At 44.7% G+C, this 22,289-nt stretch overlaps 1 protein-coding gene across 1 annotated transcript in view; it reads left to right on the top strand.

Moving 5' to 3' along the window:
* The window catches only part of LOC147718086 (GTPase IMAP family member 1-like), a 110,716-nt gene extending 91,486 nt beyond the window's left edge, over window positions 1-19,230 (top strand). Inside the window, exon 3 of the mRNA XM_086919184.1 lies at window positions 17,773-19,230. Coding sequence (XP_086775310.1) covers window positions 17,773-18,566 — 794 coding nt within the window. The 3' untranslated portion in view covers window positions 18,567-19,230. The remainder of the gene's footprint in view (window positions 1-17,772) is intronic.
* The last annotated feature ends 3,059 nt before the right edge of the window (window positions 19,231-22,289 follow it).

Genomic DNA, 22,289 nt, shown 5'->3' with positions numbered 1-22,289 from the left:
ATCCTTTTAGAGAAATCAGAACCATTATTTTGTGGATACTTTATGGATTTGCAAATCCAAAGATAATTTACAATTTCAATTAAAAGAATAAAGGCAACTTTCACTACATTTATTGTAACATAAAGAATTGTTTTTATCACAGGAAATACATCTCAGATTTGAGTATGCTAGACCATTCAGGGCCATACGCACCTTCTTCAAGATTTTGGCATTCACTAACCCTCAACAGGATTTATGAATCCTGCACTTTAGCTGTGCTTGGCCATCCCCCTCTCTTTGGCCTTATGCAGATAACCCTCAGTAGGTGGGTGAACCAAGCTGATGTCACTGTAAAGCGAGGTTTGGTAAACTGGGATGAGTTGACCCAGGCCTGTGGCAATGCACAGCTGGTTTAAGGCCATGTGCACTGGACGTTAGCCTCAGTGGTGGATTGAGTGATGGGCCCACCTATCCTCATGCATCAAGTGAAATATGTGGCATATGATAAAAAAAGAAATTGATGGAGACAAATAAAGATTAGTGTGGAATTATGATTAGATTAGCACATAGTGACTTAACATGAATAGAAACTCGACTTTTTTTTAAAGAGTCAATTAAAAGGTATTGGTACTAAAGATAATCTAAAAACACTGAAATTCAAAGGTTATGGTTAGGTATTCTAACTGTAAATCTCTCCCCACTTATGCATTGATTATAACATTGTATACAACATAAAGAATGACATACCAGTAGGCCGGTTCTCAGCTTTGGGGGCCATCTTGTGGGGAGGTTGGCTCGCCGGTCGGCAGACTAGTGGTGCTGACTTGGACCGGTGACGCTATATATTTGAGCAAGTAGAGTGCCCGGGTTAGACCTTCGATATTCCCAGTTACCCATTTACCCTGAGGAGGTAGTTGGGTGCGGGTGAGCGAGCGCTGCATTTGCTGAGTAAACAGCGTTTTTACTTCTATATTTATTTGCTGCTGATTACGAGCTGCTTGTACATTTTAATTGTTTTTTGTCGCACTCACTTTATTGCACTGTCAGCGCCTGAGTCAGAAAGCTGGGTAACTTTTAGGCTCTCATTTCTACCTCTGTATTTTTAATTCTATCACTCACCCCTCTGCTAGGGGACCAGTAGGCCGGTTCTCAGCTTTGGCGGCCATCTTGTGAGGAGGTTGGCTCGCCGGTCGGCAGGTCGGCAAACTAGTGGTGCTGACTTGGACCGGTGACGCTATATATTTCGTTGCCTCCGGCTCCGCGCAGCAGACGCGAGCAGCGGGCGCCTTCCTTCGCGGCAAAGGAGCGCCTAAGGAAAGCCCGTCTGCGCCCGTCAGCATCCTGGAGGCGGACGGGTGCCGTCGGGGAGGCTTCAGATCCTGTGCCTATGGGTACCATGTTGAAGTATACTGCAGCAGAGCTACTGGCTCTTAAGAATGGGGTTAGCAGGTGCTGCACGGTCTTTCCTGGGCGGCATATGGGTAAGAGGCAATGCCCGGGCTGTGGCTGGCTTCCGAGCAATGCCCCCGCCTCTGTCTCTGCTACCATTGCTTCCTCCATCAAGCATTCTTGTCTGCTCCTTAACACAAGATCTTTGAGCAGACACGCGTTAGACATCTATGAGCTTCCGGTCACTGAGGAACCTTTTTGTCTGTTCCTCACAGAGACGTGGCTGGGGGAGGCCTCAAACCCAGACATAGCCACTGCAATCTCCCCTGACTATGTTATTTTTAGGCAAGATAGGGCGAAGGGCAGGGGTGGAGGTGTGGCAATCGTGGTGAAGAGGTCTGTTACATGCTCCATCATCCCCTTCTGACGTTATTCCAGGCTGCGAATCCTTGGCCTTTTCCATATTGTTGTCACCACACCAATCACGCACAGGGCTATTGATCTATAGGCCACCGGGACCCATGGGTTCTTTTTATGAAGAGCTGCATGCAATGGTTTCGGCACTGTGTCTGAGGGCAGAGCACTGTATCGTGCTGGGGGATTTTAACATCCATATGGACGACAGGGCAGACGTGGATACTATTAAGATCTGTGATATCACTTCCCCCCTAGGTCTTTCCCCCTACCTTAATACACCCACTCACAGCAAAGGCCATACCCTTGACCAGGTTTTCTCCACCGTTCACATTGACATCTCTATCCCTTCTCCTGTGCTATGGTCGGACCATTTCGCGGTTAACTTCCACATTCAAGGCACTAATAAACCACTATGCAGTACCCCTTTACGGCCTTGTCAGGCCCCACGGGCTTATCATCGGGTTTCTCCTGAAATGTTGGCTCAGGCGCTTCTACTTCACCCATGCCCGTTGTCTGGGACTTTAGAGAGGGATCTGGCTTCTATACAGACATGGCTTATGGAAAGGTTAGATGATCTTGCCCCCAAGATTGCCTCCCACAAATCTGCTAAACGTGCCTCTGCGCTGTGGTTCACAGAAGTCTTGGCCTTGACACGGAGGCAGTGTAAGGTTGCGGAGAGGGCCTAGCGTCGCCAGTATGACATCACAGCTAAGGTGGCGTATAGGGCCTCCATTAAAGCCTATCATCAGGATATTATGCTTGAGAAGAAAGCTTACTTCTCAAAGAGAATTGAGGCGGCTACCAATTCCTGCAAAGAGATATTTACAATTGTAAGGGAATTTATTGCCCCTAAAATGAGTACGCCGCTATGTGCGCACTCGGAATCTTGGGTGTCCTCACTTGCCAATTTTTTTTCCAGCAAAATTAAGACCATTCAGGACTCTTTCTTCTTGGCTGAGGTAGTGGCTGACCCCACCTCCAGTGCCAGGGCAGGGTCGGTCTCTAGCTATGAGCCCACGTTTTCGGAATTTCAACCTCTAGCAGTAGCTACATCACTGGAGCTCTTAGCTAAACTAAAGTCGGGTCCCCTCTTGATCCCTGCCCAGACAAATTTTTGGCTAAAATAGCGGAGGTAATAAATCCCCTTGTTAATCCTGTGCTGAACCTTTCCCTCAGCACTGGAGTGGTACCATCAGTCCGGAAGCATGCTATGATCAGCACGTTACTAAAAAGGCCCAGTTTGGACCCGGAGGTCTATGCTAACTATAGGCCTATTTCCCTCTTGCCATCCTTTGCTAAAATCGTAGAGAAACACGTACATACATCCCTCCCTAGTTTCCTTGAAAGCCACAATCTGTTATATTTCACTCAATCCGGCTTCCGTACCAACTTGAGCACCGAGACGGCGCTGCTGGAAGTTACGGAGGCAATCAAGGAGGTATTGGGTGCAGGAGGAAAGGCCATGTTGGTGATGCTTGACCTGTCGGCGGCCTTTGACACCGTCCCCATGAGGGTCTCCTCACCAGACTTAGAGAGATCGGTCTGCGGGGGACGGTGCTCAGCTGGTCCAGATCTTTTTTTAGCGGGCCACTGCCAAACGGTCTGGGCCCCCCCCTGTTCTGCGGTAGTGCCTCCACTGGAGGTCGGAGTTCCCCAGGGATCTGTTTTGAGCCCTACTCTTTTTAATATCTTTATGACTCCTCTGGCGGCACTGGCGGAGTCGTTCGGTGCGCAGATCGAGTCATATGCTGACGACACTCAGCTCCTCTTCACGTGTGGGAAGGGGTCTGAGTTCGACGGTGAGAACATCCGAGGGTGCCTAGGGGCTGTTTTTAAATGGTTCAAGCTAAACAGCCTCAAGTGTAACTCAGACAAATCTGAGGTGCTCTTTTTCGGCTGTCGATCTGATCCAAGCTGATTATGCCGATGTCCTGTATTTGGGCCTGCCGGAGTATCTTCTCCAACGTCTACAGGTGGTTCAGAACTCGGCGGCTTGGGCCATTTTGGGCCTACATAGGCGAGCCAGAGCGTCTGACCTCCTGTACACTCTTCACTGGTTGCCTATCCGGAAACTAATAGTTTTCAAGGCACTTACTTTGGCCCACAAGGCTTTTCATACTACTGGGGCCAAATACATTCAGAAGGGGCTGGCTCTTTATCAGCCTGCCAGATCCCTGAGGTCAGAGTCACAGGCTCTGGCTGCGGTCCCAGTCATAAGAAGAGTACGGACTGGTGGACGGTCTTTCAAGCGTCTGGCGCCTCAGCTCTGGAATACCCTGCCGATTACTCTTCGTAGGAATACCAAATTGTTGGCCTTTAGGAAGGACCTAAAATCCTGGCTTTTTGTTCAGTAGGCCTGCCCCCTCGCCGCCTGCCACCCTGTTTCCTCTGTAGGTCCAAAAGCGCCAGGACACTCCTTGGAGTAGCTGAGCGCTATACAAAATACCACCTAACATTAACATTAACATTAACATTAACATTAACATTAACATATTAAATGACCTCCTTTATGACATCACTGATGACATCTCATAAAAGTGATAGCATGGAATCTGAGAATCACTAAAGCAAGGCAGTGCCGGATTTTTTTAGATGATTCTGGCTGGTACAAGGCAGTCTATGTTTTATGTTTTGCCTGCACAGTGCTTGCTCTGTGCTTGAGATATCTATTATTTTCAAAATAAACTTAAAAGAAGCTCCTATCTTTCCAGGCTTCTCATTGTTTCCTGTGCATGCCACTTACTTTTCCTGCATTTCTATTGGCTGTGGCATATTTTTCAGCATTTACCAAAGCTTGTTCCTCATCAGTTTCTCTTATCAGTTTCTGGTCTCCAAAATGCTCTTAACATCCACTTTGGTGGAACTATTTTTCATAAGGTTTGCCTCTTTTTGCGTTTTACTCTGCAGCATATTTATATAGCAATTTATCACCTGAAGACACTAAGGGGCATATTATCAAGAACAGCGTTAAAATTATCGCTGGTTTAGCTGCAGAAAACTGCTGCTAAAGCGGCGATAATGGGCTTGAAAATATACCCTGAAGAATTCCAATAGAAGCCCATGTTCACACCAGAGCTGCTCGATCTGCAATCTGCTGTAGTAGAATATTGGAGAAAAGCTGCGCCCACTCTTCTCCCATATTTTTCATTGGCTTGTGTCATTGTCTTTCGTATATGCTGCCTTCCAATTTGTTAATAGGCTTGTTAGTCCCTCCTTTGTACAAACCTTGTTTGAATTTGTACCCTCCCACTTCATTTGTTACATGGGACCTGTTATTTAGTCTGTATGCACTATTTACTTTATTTAGTTTCTCTTACTGCAGGCCGGACATGCACTGCTTCAGCTGACACCGCTCCAGTTTCTTTAAGCAGCACCGCCGCTCCGTAACCCAGGCGCCTGCTTTCATTAACTTTAATCCAGCATTATCTTGTGTCTGTTCCAAATCCCCAAGTAAAATGGAATTAGAAATGATTAGCGAAGTTAGTCATCTGAATTCTAGGTAGCACATAATCCTGTGCTAATGGGTTGATGCTGACAACAGCATATGTGTGTTAAATGTAATCCTTACTAAAGCTACTTGATGGGTTTTTTCAAAAGCCTGTTTTATTAACAACAACACCACCATCACAAAACCAGCACCTCCACCGATACGACCACCAGTACCACTACCACCAATACTTACACTGATCCCACCACTAATACCACCACCAATACCACCACTGCCAACACCACCACCACCAATACCACAAACACCAATAGCACAACCAACACCACCAGTACCACCACGAATAACCCTACCACCACCACCACCACCAAGATGACCATCACTAAGACCATCACCACCAATTCTACCTCCAACAATACCACACCACCACCTCCAACACTACCAGACTGGAAGGTTCACCAAAGAAGAGCACGAGGCAGTCCAGAGGGTCGAGGGTCTGATGTGCTGAGGCGCGTGGTCGTCGTGTTCAGCCGCAAAGATGACCTGGGAGATCAAACAATAAATGCATTTCTTTCAGAAGCAGAACTGGGTCTCAGTAAATTATTTGGAAAATGTGGAGGCCAGTACTGCGCCTTCAGAAACAGGGCGACTGGAGAGGAAAACGACACACAGGTGGAGGAACTAATTAGCATAATACAACAAATGAAGAAGGAGGAAGATAATCCAGCTGGTAGCATCTTTATCAAGGGCATGGCTATAGGATCTTTCCCTGCAACACACTGCCTAAGTGGGTATACTTCTTTTGGGAGAAACCAAGGGACCAAAGCAAAAATTCACTGTAGTGTTCTGGCCATGCGCGAGCCCGTAGCCTGCAGCCCGCTAGCCCGCCTCTGCCCCCGCCCCAGAGCCTTACCCTCGTACGTTCAAAGTCCGACGTAGAGGGAGGGAGGAGAGTGAGACAGCGCGACCAGCGCGACCCCCGGTGCGCAGAGCTGCAGAAGGCGATTCTGAAAACGGCATCGATTGTGGACCCGGCACGGAAGAAAAACGAGGACTGCCAAAAAGGCAGTGGGGCTTGGGGTTTCCTGCACAAAGCGGCTGGCAGAAGGGCTGGGCACGACGCACTCTACAAGGCAGACACGCAGAGGTATATGAGGGGTGAGGAGTCGAGGAGCATGAAACCCCAGTAGCAGAGTGGGACTGCTCTTCTTGGCTCGAGCAGTCGGGGGACCCTGTGACTTGTGGTTTTTAGACAACAATACAGCAGCAAATCAGTGGTTGATTTGACACCCCACCGAGGTCTATTTTTGTGCATAAGAAGAGCATTAGAAGAGCCAAAATCACAGGACTTAGGCAATAGTAGTAGTGGACCAAACCCTTGCTGCCAAAGACTCCCCTCCCTTCTCACACACAAAGAAAAAGACGCACTAGCCCCAAGAGCAACATAAACAACGAGTGAAATTGCCAAGATGGCCGCAAAAAAAGGTAAAAAAGTGGCGGACCAAAATTCAAAGACAAAAGCAAAGGTGGCAAACATAGTAAGCCCGCGGTCCCTGGAAGGGAACAGTGGGACTATAGACTTGTCCCCAGTTAAAGGGAAAAGAAAGGGGCTAAAGAAGACCAAAGCTGTGGTCGACCCTACAGCCAGAGCCACAACAATGAAGGATTTTGTGGGGAGACACTTCAAAAAAGTTGTCCCATCAGCGCAAATACATGACCAAACCCTAACCCACGGAAAATCTATAAGTGAATCAGCTACAAGAAATGGGAACACCGATATGGGCGAGAAAGGAAGTACATCCCTACTGGTGGAGGTGCATGAGACCGATTTCCTTAATATGGTCAAACACTCTCTACAGTTATTACTGGATCAGGGGGGTCTACCTTCGCCACGGCTGTCATCATCACCAGAGGCACTCTTCTCGTATGACTTGGAGAGAGACTCCCTGGATAGCCTGATCCAACAGGACAGCCCAACACCCTCGGAAGAGAAGGAGAAAGGGTCAGAAATCTCCCTGAGCTGTAGCACTACCGAGAAAAGAATGGACCTTAAAAGTCTGCTAGGAACCCTAGATAACAGCTTGAAGCAAATCGACGAACTAAATACAACTCCAGAGATAAATCCAGATCTAAATCGGGACTTATCATCAATGTCTGCAGTCTCTATGTTGGATCTAATGTTGATTCTCCAAAAGATCCTACAAGGCCTACTGGAAGTAACCCTGTCTAATAATGCGGTGTTAAAAAACAAACTGTTTACTTAGGCAAAATAGAGAGGGAGCTGCAGGGGATAAGGGCCCTCATGCCAGCAATGGTAAGACAAATCCCCGATCATGAGTCACCAATACAGATACAGGAGGAGAGCAATGAACCGCCCTTAGGGAAAGAGCTTTTGCCAAAGATTGCAGATAAAACGCCAATGTCAGAGAGAGATATTAAGGGGAAAAGTCAGCTACAAACCGATAACCTCCTCAAGGAGAGCCATCAAGTATATATATCAAAATGGCCTATGATGATAATAAGGAGACCATAGCATAATAGATGTGGACATAGTAGTGAAACCAAATGTGCAAGGGGTGTAGGTAAAAAAAAAAAAACGTAAGTAAAATGAAACAAATAATGGTCGAGGAAACGGGGATGGTAAAGGCAGGAGGTACACAGGGAAGAGTCATGAAAGGATCTATACACCATAGTAGGACACAAATAAAGGAAACTGCAAAAGGGCAGGTAAACGCGACGCTCTGTCTCAAGTGTTCGAACTTACAAAAGAACCTAGATACAAAATAACCCCCTAGCAGTGTCCAACGTGACCGCGAGGCAATTGGGAGGAAATCTGCAGACCTGGGTCACAAGAGAGATAAGACCAGGTAGTTCGAATGAAAAAGTAGTTAAAGCTAATATGAAAGAAATATCCCCACTATCTAGGGTAAGAAAAGAGAATAACGGGAACATGGAGTTATACTTTAAACAAATCCTGATGAGTAAAGGGGGGAAGAATGTTGGAAAAGAGGCCGTCCCTAAATAGGTCACAACTGCTGCAAGGTTTTGCAAAAAGTCAGAACCTCAAAACAATTGGAACAAACTACCTAAGGGTAGTGGGATTCAGTCAGGTCAGAGAAGGGAAAGAGATTACAAATGTTACACTGTACTCCAACCTGGTAATAGAGACGATCAAGAAAGCAGCAATCGAGTTACAGAAGGAGGGAATAAGATTGCTAGAGGAGAACGAAGTATTGGTAGACGTAGGTGAGAAGGAAGGGCAGGGACATCACTTCCTTAAATGCCACGCCGGTCTAGGATAGAGACAGGTCAGGTTATGTGAGTACGAGGTTGAGGATGGCGAGACGCCAGGAAACATAAAAATAACAGCAAATAATTCAAATATTGACCAGTGGTGGGGGAACTGGAGCAAGGAGTTAGGGCAGGCAGGCCCATCGCAGAAATTCGTGGAAGAACAGGGGGAGGAAGGATGGTTAGAGGACATTGAATAGGAAAAAGGTATGCCACATAGCATAAGACTGGCCTCCTGGATCATAAATGGTTTGGGAGCTGATGAAAAACAAAAAAACGTAAACAAACTTGGAGAAAACGTAGAAATTATGTGTATCCAGGAGACCTGGTTATGTGGCAAGACACTAATTTTCAATGATTTCTGCCAGTTAATTCGACCTGCAAAAGAAGAATAGATTTGGGCGTCCTGCGGGTGGAATAATGACCCTGTTGTCTACAAGAATTATGAAAAAAGTAGTGGAAATAACTGTGAGTGTATACATCTTGATACAATACTGATTATAAATGTGTACATCCAATGGGTCTCTATGGAGCAATATGCGGAGAAAATGGCTCTTTTTAAAGAGGATCTGGTTTCTCTATGTGAAAAGTACTGTAAGGACATTATTTTGCTTCTTGGAGATTTTAACCACAAATTACACACAAAGAATGTAGACTTCTGTTTCTGAGAATTACTAGAGGCATATGACATACCGCAGGCAATATTCCCTGAATGTTTACTAGGTGCAAAGGACACACAGTTGGCTAACTTCCAAGGAGCTAAAAATCACTTCTGCCTAAACGGAAGGGGCCCGAAGACTGTCCTGCCCAGAGAACATTTAAATTAGGTACACAGAGCTGCCCCATTGACTATGTTTTTTTTGGCACCCTTGAACTTCCATTTAGTCCCGGGGTTTAGCATCACAAATAGAGAAGGGAGTGACCATAATGTGCTATCCCTAGAGTTTCCTGCAGTAAAGGTAGAATCCCGCCCTCAAGTGTTAGAGCAACAGATGCATTACCCTAGACGCCGTACAACTAAACTAATGGATGAATATATATCAAGACTACTAAGGTTGCAACAAAATCTAGACCTACAGATAGCTAGTGGACAAACCCTTGACTGGTATGTAAGAAAAATTGAGGAGGTTGTCCAAATACTCTGCAAAGGATTAAGAGATGGTAATGGGGGAAATAACAAAACCAAAGTGAGTAATCGAAAGATAGGTAAACTAACAGGCTGGTTTACAAAGGAATGTCTAGAGAAGAAAATAGAAGTCAGGAGAATGGCTTTGCCCGAAATGGGAATCAGGCCAGTGCAAAGGCTTTGGTGGCCCTAAAAAAGAGAGTATAACATGTTAACAAGGAGGGTAAAAAGAGAATTCAAAGAAGGATGTTGTTTAAAACTTCTAGAGATGATTGAAACAAGGAACCTACGCCAGTTCTGGCAACTAGTGAACTAAGCAGCAGAAGGCCACAAAGGGGCAATGAACTGTGTTGTTGAGGAGGCGGCCTGGGAGCAATATTTACAGGACCTGCATAGCGCAAAAACAGATCAGGAAGATAACCTGTAAACAGACTGGAACAGTCTGGTAGTAGGTATGAAACCCAAGTTTTCTGTTGATGAGGTTAGAAAAACGATAAAGAGTTTAAACATTACGAGAGCGGCAGGCCCTGATAACCTCACAGCACTGATAATTAAAACACAGCCAGACTGGTGGGCAAAACTCTTCGCGGATATGTTTCAAATATTCCTCAAAACCGGGAGAATCCCCAATACCTGGAAAGGGGCCATAATACGGCCCATACATAAGAAAGGGGATATGCATAGACCTAAAAACTATAGACTAATCAATTTACTTGATATTGGGGAGAAGATATTTGCCAAAATAGTCCTAGGCAAATTAAAAAACTGGGTAGAAGCAAACCTAATTATCCCAGTGGAACAGGGAGGATTTAAGGAAGGCCATTCCAAAATGGACCACTGCTATGCACTTTGGGCGTTGGCCCGGAGGTCGATAGAGCAAAGGGGAAACTTGTTTTATTGCTTTGTCGACTTCCGGGCAGCCTTTGACTCAGTGTACCGGCGGAAACTTTGAGAGTGCCCGATTAATTATAATATCCCAACTGACCTATTAGCGATATTAAAAGAGCTACATAGAGGAAACTGGGCCCAAGTAGTAAAAGATACACAGGGGGCACTCACAAGGAAAATAGCTATAGACAATGGACTCCGACAGGGCTGCGTGTTAGCTCCTCTACTCTTTCCAATCTTCCTAGCAGACTTGCCGGTAGTATTGGAGGTGGAGAAGAGTGCTAGCCCCAGAATGAGTGGCAAGAAAGTATCATGCTTATTGTATGCAGACGATCTTGTCATTACTGACCAGACAGAGTTGGGGCTACAGAGGAAATTAAATGCTTTTAATGAATACTGCAAGAGTAAACTGCTAATAGTAAAAATTGACAAAACAAAGGTTATGTGCTTTGGTAAAAGGCCAAAGAGCTTTTGCTGGTATCTAGATAAAACTAAATTAGAAACAGTAAAAGAATATATATATCTGGGCCTATGGTTTGAATCATCACTAAAATGGAACAAACATGTAGAAAACCAAAATGCAAAAGCTTCTTCCTCCATTTGTGTTTTGAAAAAAATCAATAAAACCAAAAGGAGATATGTCACACAAACCCTTGATAAAATATTTCTCAGCCATGCTCCCCCCACAAGTACTATATGGGGCAGAGGTCCTATTCCTTAGTGGTAAAGGGGATTGGAATCAGGAGGGAGGTAAAGCTGTAAAAACGCTACTGTCCTTGCCAAAGTCAGCCATGCTACAGGCAATTAGACTCGAAATAGGATTGGTAGGGAGGAATACCCAGGTCAGAATGGCGGTGGCTAGATTTTGGAAACGCCAATCTCTAGAGGAAGCCCAAAAGGTGTCTCACTGGTGTAGTGAGGAAATACAACAAAGCAACCTAAGATGGGCAGCGAGGCAAAAAAGAAGATAAAAGAGACAGTTTGTTGCCTAGATGTGGGTACAACCCAAAACCCCTTAGAAGTAGTCTTTACAAAAGTGACACTTAGAGCACAAGGAAGGGAGCACTCGAGGTCGCAGGACCTAGGTTATCTAAGAAACAAAAAATCGGTAAAAAACATGATAGAAGTATGGGAAACCGATACAGGATATCCATACCTAGAAGCACTCCCGAACTATTGATTTAGGTGGGATATTTTAAAAATGATAATTGGCATTATCCCATGGCGAATGGAGGAGAAAGTCACGGCAGAAATTATGTACCCAGATGGTTTATGCAAATGCGGTATGGGGACTAAGTGTGAGATAATGCACATTCTTCTTGATTGTCTCATGTATGTTGAAGTGAGAAAACGGATTCTGCGACCCATATTCATAAAATATGACACAAGAGTGAGAGCCCAAGGAATCAATTTAATGCTAAGAATGGAATATCTAGTTTCAAGTTTATTTATTTATGATAACGGAACTCAATTGAGGTCCACATAATAATTCAAGCAAACAGTAAAAAACAATAGAAACATTTTGCTCAAAGTACCATAAAAAATACATAATATCAATCTATAAATATAACGGCAGAAAACATTTAAAATAATGAAACAATTCAAAACAAAACATTTCAATTGGAGGGTTAAGCATTGCTTCAATAAAATCGGAGGCTGTAAGGATTCCCATTTGGAAACACATAGGTCTTAACCATTTACGTCTAAATACCATAAGTGCCGGACAGACAAAAATGACATGATACACATCCTGGGAGTAGTTGGAATTACAAAAATCGCAAATGTCGGAACGACCGTACCATTTAGACAGAAGGCAATTCAAAGGGAGTAAATTATGCCTTAGCAAAAGGGTAAATCGCCGAACTCCATGGGGGAGATTCCAGGATATGTATGGCTGAGGTTTTTTCATTTGACAAAAACTACTGGTAGGGAACATCCCTCTCTTCAATTTACTTGCCCCTCTATCTACTCTGTAGTCCAGCTCCCAGGAAGCCGACTTTAAAACCGACTTTAGTTGGGCCGCGGATAATGAAAAAAGACCTAATTCATCCAACTGCAATAATGTAACTGTCTGTCAAAAATTCCTTATAATTAAAGAATAAGCATTAAAAGTACCCAACAGCTCATCTTTTATAAGATGCCTCAGCGTACCCGGCATTCCCTCAGCTATGTTAAAAACCCAACGCACCACACTCGCAACTGCCTGAGCCCAGGAACTACGCAAACCGAATTCCTGTCTCAGAGAGGACGTGGAATTCGCAGTATTTACAGAGATGAGGTTACGTAATATTTTTCCTTTAGTGGAATCCAAAAAATTCCAACTTGACATATCTACTGTTTCTAACCCATACATAAGGGATGCGGGGATTTTTGCTCGGAATACCTCGAGCATTATAGAGAAGTGCCTTCTACCTGTCGCCTTATAAAGAGAAACAAGGCTCTTCCCTTGAGCAAGAGCTTTCCTGCTATTGTTCTCGATATGGGCTGTGTCTCTTAGACTACTCGTGACAATCTTTCCAAGGAAAGGATAAGATTTGACTACTTCTAGTCTTTCGCCCCAACAGACCAATAGTAATTGTCATATTTGGATTTTTTCCTTCCCAGGAAACACATTATTTTGCTTTTTGAAATATTTATTTTTAGAAAATGGGCCTCAGCGTAGGTGTTCAGGGCGTGTAGATGACCATTCAAACCTTTTGGGGTAAGGTCCAAAATTAAAATGTCATCCGCATACATTAGGCACAATATTGGAGTTCCCCCTAAAACTGGAGCAATATCTAGAAATAGCTATATCTCTGGGTTACTACCTGAAAGAAAGAAATCAAATGGTCAGGGGAAAGCTCGAAGAAGTGTAGCGAGAAACCCCAGTTACCCTGTAAATAATAAAAGAAGAAGAGTCATTTAGTCGGGACAAGTCCTATGGGTTTTAATATCTTTTAAATCTCCCTACTGTAATGGTGGACTGCTGAAGATAATGAATAGCCTTAACTTTAAAAGTACAAGACAATTCAGCTTTTAAGTAGAATGTTTTGTATGTTTTTATACATTTTAAAGATTTTAACAAAAGCTGTATATTGTTTTACTAATAATTAATTATGTATAATACCCTGAATTTAACTCGATTTGGTTTTAAAGACTACGGTCTAAATAAACAGAGTTTTCTCTCTCTCTCTCATAGGATCTTTGCTGGGGTTGCTTATTGCAGTAGCGCTGATTCTAGCTGCAGGGTGGGAGTATTTATTCCTGCTGGTGCTTGTGCCTGGTCTGTTGTCTCATGGGAGGGGTCTTTGCTACACCTGGACGAAGAGAGCATCCTTTCACCATGGTACTAGAATATATTGAGCCAAACCCATGAGTGTCTGTGTCCTGTCTTTGTAGGATGCTGGCAGATAACATCACCACCACAAATACCACCACCACCATCACCAATACCACCACCACGAATACCATCACCACCACCACAAACATCACCACCACCAACAATACCACAAATACCACTACCACCAATACCACCACTACAGCCAATACCCCCCCCCACCAATATCATCACCAATACTACCACCAGTACCACCACCACCATGAATACTACCGCCACCAATACCAACACCATTACCAATACAAATACCATCACCACCAGCACCAATACCACTACCACCACCACCAATAGCACCACCCCCACCAATACCACCACCACAAATACCACCACCACCAACAATACCAGAGAGGTGGAGGGGTGTGGTACAGCGGCCAGGGCAGCTGACTTCTGAGCACAAGGTTCACAGTTTGATCCCTGGCTCTGGCGCCAGCTTAGTTAAGCACAATGTGACTCTTGGCAATAGCTCACTCAATTTCCACGATGGCTCCCACCACCAGTACCACCACCACCATGAATACTACCGCCACCAATACAACCACCAATACCAGTACCACCACCACCAATACCACCACCAGCACCAATACTACTACCACCAACACCAATACCACCACCCCCACCAATTCCACCACCACCACCACAAATATCACCACCACCAACAATACCAGAGAGATGGAGAGTTGGAGGGGTGTGTTGCAGCAGCCAGGGCAGCTGACTTTGGAGCACAGGGTTCACAGTTTGATCCCTGGCGCTGGTGGCAGCTTAGTTCAGCACCAGGTGACTCTGGGCAATAGCTCACTTAATTTCCACGATGGCCCCCAGCGCCTTGAGACGGGTGAGTAGTTTGCACTTTACAAAATATAGATTTACACCAATAGTACCACCACCACCATTATCAATACAACCACCAATACTACCATCAATACCAATACCACCACCAATACCAATACTGCTACTACCAATACCACCCCAACCAATACTAGCACCACCAATACCAGCACCACCAATACCACCACCAATACCACCACCACTAAAACCATTAGCAATACCCTCACCAACACCACCACAATCTACACCACCAATACCAAAACAAATTTCACTGCCACCAGTACCACCACCATGAATACTACTGCCACCAATACCACCACCAATACCAATACCACCACCACCAATACAACCACCAGCACCAATACCACTACCACCACTGCCAATACCACCACCCCCACCAATTCCTCCACCACCACCACAAATATCACTACCACCAACAATACCAGAGAGATGGAGAGGTGGAGGGGTGTGGTGCAGCGGCCAGGGCAGCTGACTTCGGAGCACAGGGTTCGCAGTTTGATCCCTGGCTCCGGCAGCAGCTTAGTTCAGCACCATAGGACTTTGGGCAATAGCTCACTTAATTTCCATGACAGACCCCAGCGCCTTGAGACGGGTGAGTAGTTTGCGCTTTACAAAATATGGATTTACACCAATAGCACCACCACCACCACCAATATCAATACAACCACCAATACCACCATCAATAGCAATAGCACACCAATACCAATACTACCACCACCAATACAATCACCGACAAAACCAATACCACCACCACCAATACCTATTCATCCACCAACACCACCACTAAAACCATCAGCAATACCATCACCAACACCACCACAATCTACACCACCAATACCAAAACAAATTCCACTACCACCACCACCAAGACCACCACCACCAATACCACCACTAACTCCAACACTACCAACAATATCAACACCAATACCACCACCATCACCATTACCACCATCAACACCACCACAACCAATAACACCACCACCACCACCACCAATACCACCACCACCAATACTAACACTACAACAAATACCCCCACCACCACCAATACCATCACCAGTACCACCACCACCAATACCACCAATACCACCAATACCACAACCACCACCACTGCCACCAACAATTCCACCACCATCAATCCCACCACTAATACAACCACCTCTACTAATACCAATACTTGACCACCAACACTACCACCACCATCAATACCGCCAATACAAATACCACCACCAATACCAATATCACCACCACCAACACCAACACCACTAATACAGCACCACCAATACCACCACTAATACTAATACCACCACCACCACCAATACCCATACCACAACCACCAATACCACCACCTTGGTACCTTTTGCTCACTAATATTAGCAAGGACCCTGTACAAGGCTGAAGATGCAGCAAAAACCATCCGTCCCTCTATGCCTGCCATAAAACACTGCCCGCCCTGCACCAGGAGGTGAAGCCATGGCCCTACTACAGCTGGAGTGTTTTATTAGGCCAAAGAAAGCAATACCATTACACAATCCCACACTGTACACTCAAATCACGGAGAGGGCAGGAAATAGCCCACCCTCTCGCTCTTCCTCCTGAGCCATGACAGTGTAATCACAGAGCGAAAGGTGTTGGAGTACTTTGTTGGGGGAAGATTTACAATAACTGGCGCATCCCCAGGGATGCGCCAGTTATTGTGTGCCGCAGCTCCGCCACCCATGGTGCGCCTCATTTACAATGCGGTGCACCATGGGGCAAAAACGGCACAGATGCGTCACGCATCTGTGCCATAAAAGCGACGCATCGCTGGAAGTGTGACGCAGTTTCAGCAATGATCAGGGGGGCCCTATGTGCATAATGCTGTGTCAATCCTTACACCTGCTACAAGCAGGCGCAGGCATTTGACGCAGCATGGGTCCAAAAGTGACTGAGTGAAATCTTGTAGATTTCACTCAGCCACTTTTGGGAGGCGTTCCTGCGCCGGAATGCCTCCCTCTGCGATGGTACGCCTCTTCTGGCGCAGGGCTTTACAACGTAACGCATCTGGGAGATGGGTCACATTGTAAATACCCTGCACCATGATGCATCTTTTGCGCCACCGCTGCGTCACAAAAGTGATGCACCGGTGGCGTAAAAGCAGTGCAAGGGGCTTGCAAATATGCCCCTTAGTGTTTATAGCTCAGATCATATGTAGCTCTAACGTCACACTTTGTGACTGCGTAAATTACAGCACATACACATCTTCTTCACTGCAGTATTTCTCACTACTTTGAAGACATCACAGTTTGGTCTCTTCTGCTGATATTTACAATCTAACAAGCTGTCGAAAAGACCCTTTATTGCAAAACAATAGGTCTCGCATTTGCGAGAGTTTAAGCTATTAGTATTGTAAATGACAATGACTTTGTTTTAAAACATAAATAAAATACATTGTCATTTACAATGCCAATAGCTCAAACGTTTGTGAATGTGCGACCTATTCCATTGCAAATGAACTAGGTGCACGTGGGCTAGGAAGGGAGGAAAGTGCGCACAACTTACAACGTGTTACCATGTACAGCGGTGTACCGTGGTCATGGACCGAAGTGCATACACACTACTAATGTTACAGTATTTTTCAGCAAAGCATATGCCTCACTTTTAATTTGTTGTTGAAAGGTCTCATTTCATGTTTTGCATGATGCTTATTCTGTTGCATTTAACTTGCGCCACGACTCTAGCAACGCGTCACCCTTACGCCGACAGATGTGTCACGCATCTGTCTATCATTTTGCGACTGTGTGCCACACTGTAAATGTGGCGCATCGATGGTAGCGCAAGGGGTTCCTAACGACACGCAAAATAACTGGCGCATCCTTGCTGATCTGCAGGGATGCGCCAGTTATTGTAAATCTGCCCCACAGATTCTACAATAAAAATACACCTTTCCTTCTGTCCCAGGCAACATCAATATGACCTGCTTGCTATTTAAACCTGGTGCATTTTTTCTTGCTTACATGTTAATGGTTTTCATTGCAGAAACACCGGACTATGGGTCAAGTGCCACAAATGATGTACTGACCATGTTACTGATTGGAAGCACCGGAGCGGGGAAGAGCGCCACCGGGAACTCCATCCTCGGGGAGAGGCGCTTTGGGTCCAGGGCGTCTGCGAAGACGGTGACCCTGGAGTGTGAGAAGGGGGTCTGTGTCCGGGGCAGAAGGCGCCTGGTGGTGGTGGACACCCCGGGGTTCTTGAACAGCACCAGTCCAGAAGAAGTGAGGAGTGACGTCAGACATTCTCTGCAGCTCTGTGGCCCTGGGGGGCCCCAGGCCATAGTCCTGGTGCTCCAGACCGGAAGGTTCACCAAAGAAGAGCGCGAGGCTGTCCAGAGGGTCGAAGGTCTGTTTGGGTCTGATGTGCTGAGGCGCATGGTCGTCGTGTTCAGCCGCAAAGATGACCTGGGAGATCAAACAATACATGCATTTGTTTCAGAAGCAGAACCGGGTCTCAGAAAATTAATTAGAAAATGTAGAGGCCAGTACTGCGCCTTTAACAACAGGGCGACTGGAAAGGAAAATGACACACAGGTGGAGGAACTGATTAGCATAATAATACAAATGGACAATAATCCAGCTGGGAGCATCTTTAACAAGGGCATGGCCATAGGAGCATTGCTGGGGTTGCTTATCGCAGTAGCGCTGATTCTAGCTTTAGGGTGGGAGTATTCGTTCCTGCTGGTGCTTGTGCCTGGTCTGTTGGGTCTCGTGGGAGGGGGGCTTTGCTACACCTGGAAGAAGAGAGCATCTCGTGGCCGTGGCATTAGAGAGTAATGAGCCCACCCCATGAGTGTCTGTGTCCTGTCTTTGTAGGATGATGGCACGTGAGAAAGACACACTCATGTTGGGTGTTTTTGCTGTGTGAGGATGTTTTCACCAGACCCAGCACTGACAAGACCACACTAATGCAGGTGCATCTGTGAAAACTAAAACATACAACATTTTAAATAATAAAATGATATCAGATGTATAGGGAAAGAACTAAACTTCTGTGTCCTGTGCATGATTAGGAATTCTCAGGGCATACATGCTAATTTATAAGTGCTGTCGACACGGTACAATGAAATATTCATCAATAAAAATAGGAACTCGCTACCACTCCTCAACAGTTTTCTGCTCAGCCAGTACCCTTAAATTAGAAGTACACTGTGTGAATTTGCAGCTATGATAACGTAACATGAGATCCCCATGGGGTCCTGGTGCCTCATACCACTACTGCATCAAAAACTACAGAAAAAGACAATAAACTCAGATCGACGTTAAACAATACATCAACCTTCAAACACAGTTTCCCTATTAATCTTGTGTTCACAAGCTACACCTCAATGCAGGCCCAACCTGATCCACACCTCGCTGTAACCTGGGATTTCAAAATACAATGGGGCACTTTTGCATCACTTTTAACATGGGAAAAGTGACGCAAGGGGCTTGTAAATCTGCCCCCATATCTTCAACCCCAGTTTGGACTCTTCCATCCAGGGGAGGTCTGATATCCTTGGAAGAACAAGGGGCGGTTTTACAAATATCTGCAAATTCACAGCTTTTAAAATAAAAAAAAGGGGGCTGGAAAGTTTGGAGAGGATAGCACTTTTGGATCTTTTTCTTGAGGTGGAAAAACTTTCTATCAGTTCAATCTAGAACCAGCTGTGTAAAAGGGCACCAGATGATCTTGAGAAGTGCAATGTTAAGTGGCAGCCAAGCTTGGGTTAGATGAACACACCTCCTATGATTCTCTTGAGCTAAGTTGTGTGGTGCTATGCTCTTCGGAGCTGCAAGCACAGCACGGTAAGACAATATTTGACATATGTTACTCCAGCAACAATCTCTAAATGGGAAGGGGGGGGGGGTCAAAAAGGGTCAATTTCCCACAATGTCAATTTTATGCAACAGATCTAGTTCACTTGCTTTGCACATGACGTGTATTAGACATATTAGGATTGCAGATTTCTAAATACTAGGAAATATATTCAATAGTAACCTGGATCTAACTCCTGGAGTGATGGTATTGGGGGTGGAATTGATGGGAGGGGAGTCCTTGGTGTTCATTGCTTTTCGGGTCTGCATCACCTCAGCGTGGTTGGACCCTCAGGCACCTTCAACAATGGCAAGGGAGTTTTTCTCTATTTTAAATTTAGAGACAGCATTTTATAAACGTAGGGTTGAAGCATTTGGGGCCCTTTTGAAGAATGGTTGGATTCTCAGGAATTCTAAAGAATTGGCTGGGTTAGATCTGGGATGATTGTCAAATGACACCATATGTCTGAGGAATCATGGGGGTAAAGCTAACTGGTGCTGATTTTGCTAGCACTCATGGCAATTGCACTTTGTCTAGGCTTCTTAATATATTTAATATGAACTTTACAATATCATGAAATAGTAGGGATGGTATAGACAGATCACACATCAAATTCGACCAAAAGAACAGAGTTGTATATTTCCAATTTTAGAGTACATAGAAATTACGGTGCAACTCAAGGTAACCGAAGCATCCCACTACCAAGGATGTCAGATCAACAGGTAAAGCTACCTGATGGTGAATATCTTAAAATAAGTGATACCTCCGCACTCTAAGATTTAAAGTTATGCAGTTTGCAATTTAGTCAATTGGTATACGCAAGATGGCCAGTGTTAAATAATTGTGTGACAAGAATTAACTCAAGCATGTAAGAACATCATGGTTGTTGTTTCAAGAAAAGAAAAGAGAACATCAAGAGATTAAACATGTATCTTGTTCCATTTAATATTATTTCAGTTCAAAACTCTGTTATGCCAGACATCCAGAAACTCTGGGCATTGAACTCCAAGAACTCCAAAGACAGTACGTAGGATGGTAACAATGCAAGTGACACACCATTACATGTAGTATTCACATTGGATGCTCAATTTGATCAATCTTTAGGCACTACAAAAAGACAGAAAGTGGCGTCAACGTTGGGGGTCCTAGTCCTAGCGCCCTCCAGGTCGTGTTGTTGTAATTTGGCAGCAATTGGTTTAGCATTAGCGGAAGCCAACCTGCATTTATAGACTATCTTGTCCGTTTTGTGGAATCCATTTTGTATTTCTGTCAGCCATTTTGTTTGCCATGTGCTCGCCATGTGCTCTGTCCTACATTTCTGTTAACTGCTCTTGAAATCTGCCTAGGGACGAACTATATTTAGCGTCTTCCACCTTCGCACATGCTCAGTTGAGCTTGCAGCTGTCCATGCGGCTGCTGTTAGTCTGTAACTGTCAGGATGTATTCACCAGAATTAGCAACTGTTACCTCCTCCCACTTGTTGACTGTGCATTTTCTGTATGACCTTATATGTACCTAAAACCAGCATTTTGTACTCGTACTGCCTTCATTTGAGCCCCTGTGTGGGTATAAAAGGACCAAGCTCCTTCCATTCATTGTGCTACTTCATACATTGCTGAAGGGTGTTGTGTGAATGTAGTTGTTGTAAATAAGTACAGAACACTACAGTATAAGTAAAGTTGTAGTTCAATGGAGCACAAATAGCAGTCTCCCTAACGCTAGCAGGCCAGGCACAAACTGACTCTCACAAGATTCTAGTTGAGTCAGAGCCATCTAGAATCTAGAATAACGCATAGGGCATAGAGAAGAAAACCATAGAGTTGTGAAAGTAAATAATATACAACACATCTTCCCTCATAATACAGTAAAGAAAACATAAAACAACAATGAATCAAATAAAAGAAATAGCAAATTAATCACAACAATATTCATTCAAATACAAAGGTGGTCTACGATACCTTGAATTTCTGAGGACACCAGGATTGGAGACAGAGCTAGAAATGGAATGATTGGAATTAATGTTAGAAACACCACTACTGCACTGAGAGTCATAAGCATCACCACCTCCATCACTCCGTCTGGGAACAGGAAAGGAATGAGAAGTAGTTGAATCTTCCACAGAAGAAAACATATAACGACTATTCCTGCCATTAGAAACATTTTTTTCACAAGATGAGTTTGAAGAAAAACTCTTGTTACTAACTCTCTTCTGATATAAAGCCACTCTCCGTAGATTCCATTTTTCACCATTAGACAAAATGATATATTACGGAAAAACGTTTTTTACAATGAAAGGACCTCTAAACTTAGATAAACCACCAGTAACTCTGCCTGGTTTCACCTTCACTAGGTTACCTTTTTCAATTTTAGAAGAGTGAAACGGTGGACTAGTGGGAACAATAAACTGCTCATCGTTAGACAACAGTTTTTTTAACCATGAAGGTTTTAACTTAGTGCTAGGAACTCTGCCTCGCATGATTTCAAAAGGAGACTTATCCCTGAAACCATTACAAGTAGTACGATATGCATATACCATCTCTTGCACCAAGTCATTAAGAGAAGCACCTTGTGTAAGCGCCATCTGGATAGTGCCCTTTACGAGTCTGTTTAAGCGCTCACACAAACCATTACCTGGAGGGTTATAGAGGAGGTCCTACGATGAGTAATGCCAGAACTGCTTAAAAATGAGCACATGGAATGAG

Source organism: Lissotriton vulgaris, chromosome 4_2 (genome assembly GCF_964263255.1).
Source record: "Lissotriton vulgaris chromosome 4_2, aLisVul1.2, whole genome shotgun sequence".
Lineage (NCBI taxonomy): Eukaryota > Metazoa > Chordata > Amphibia > Caudata > Salamandridae > Lissotriton > Lissotriton vulgaris.
This window is presented reverse-complemented; position numbering and strand designations above follow the sequence as displayed.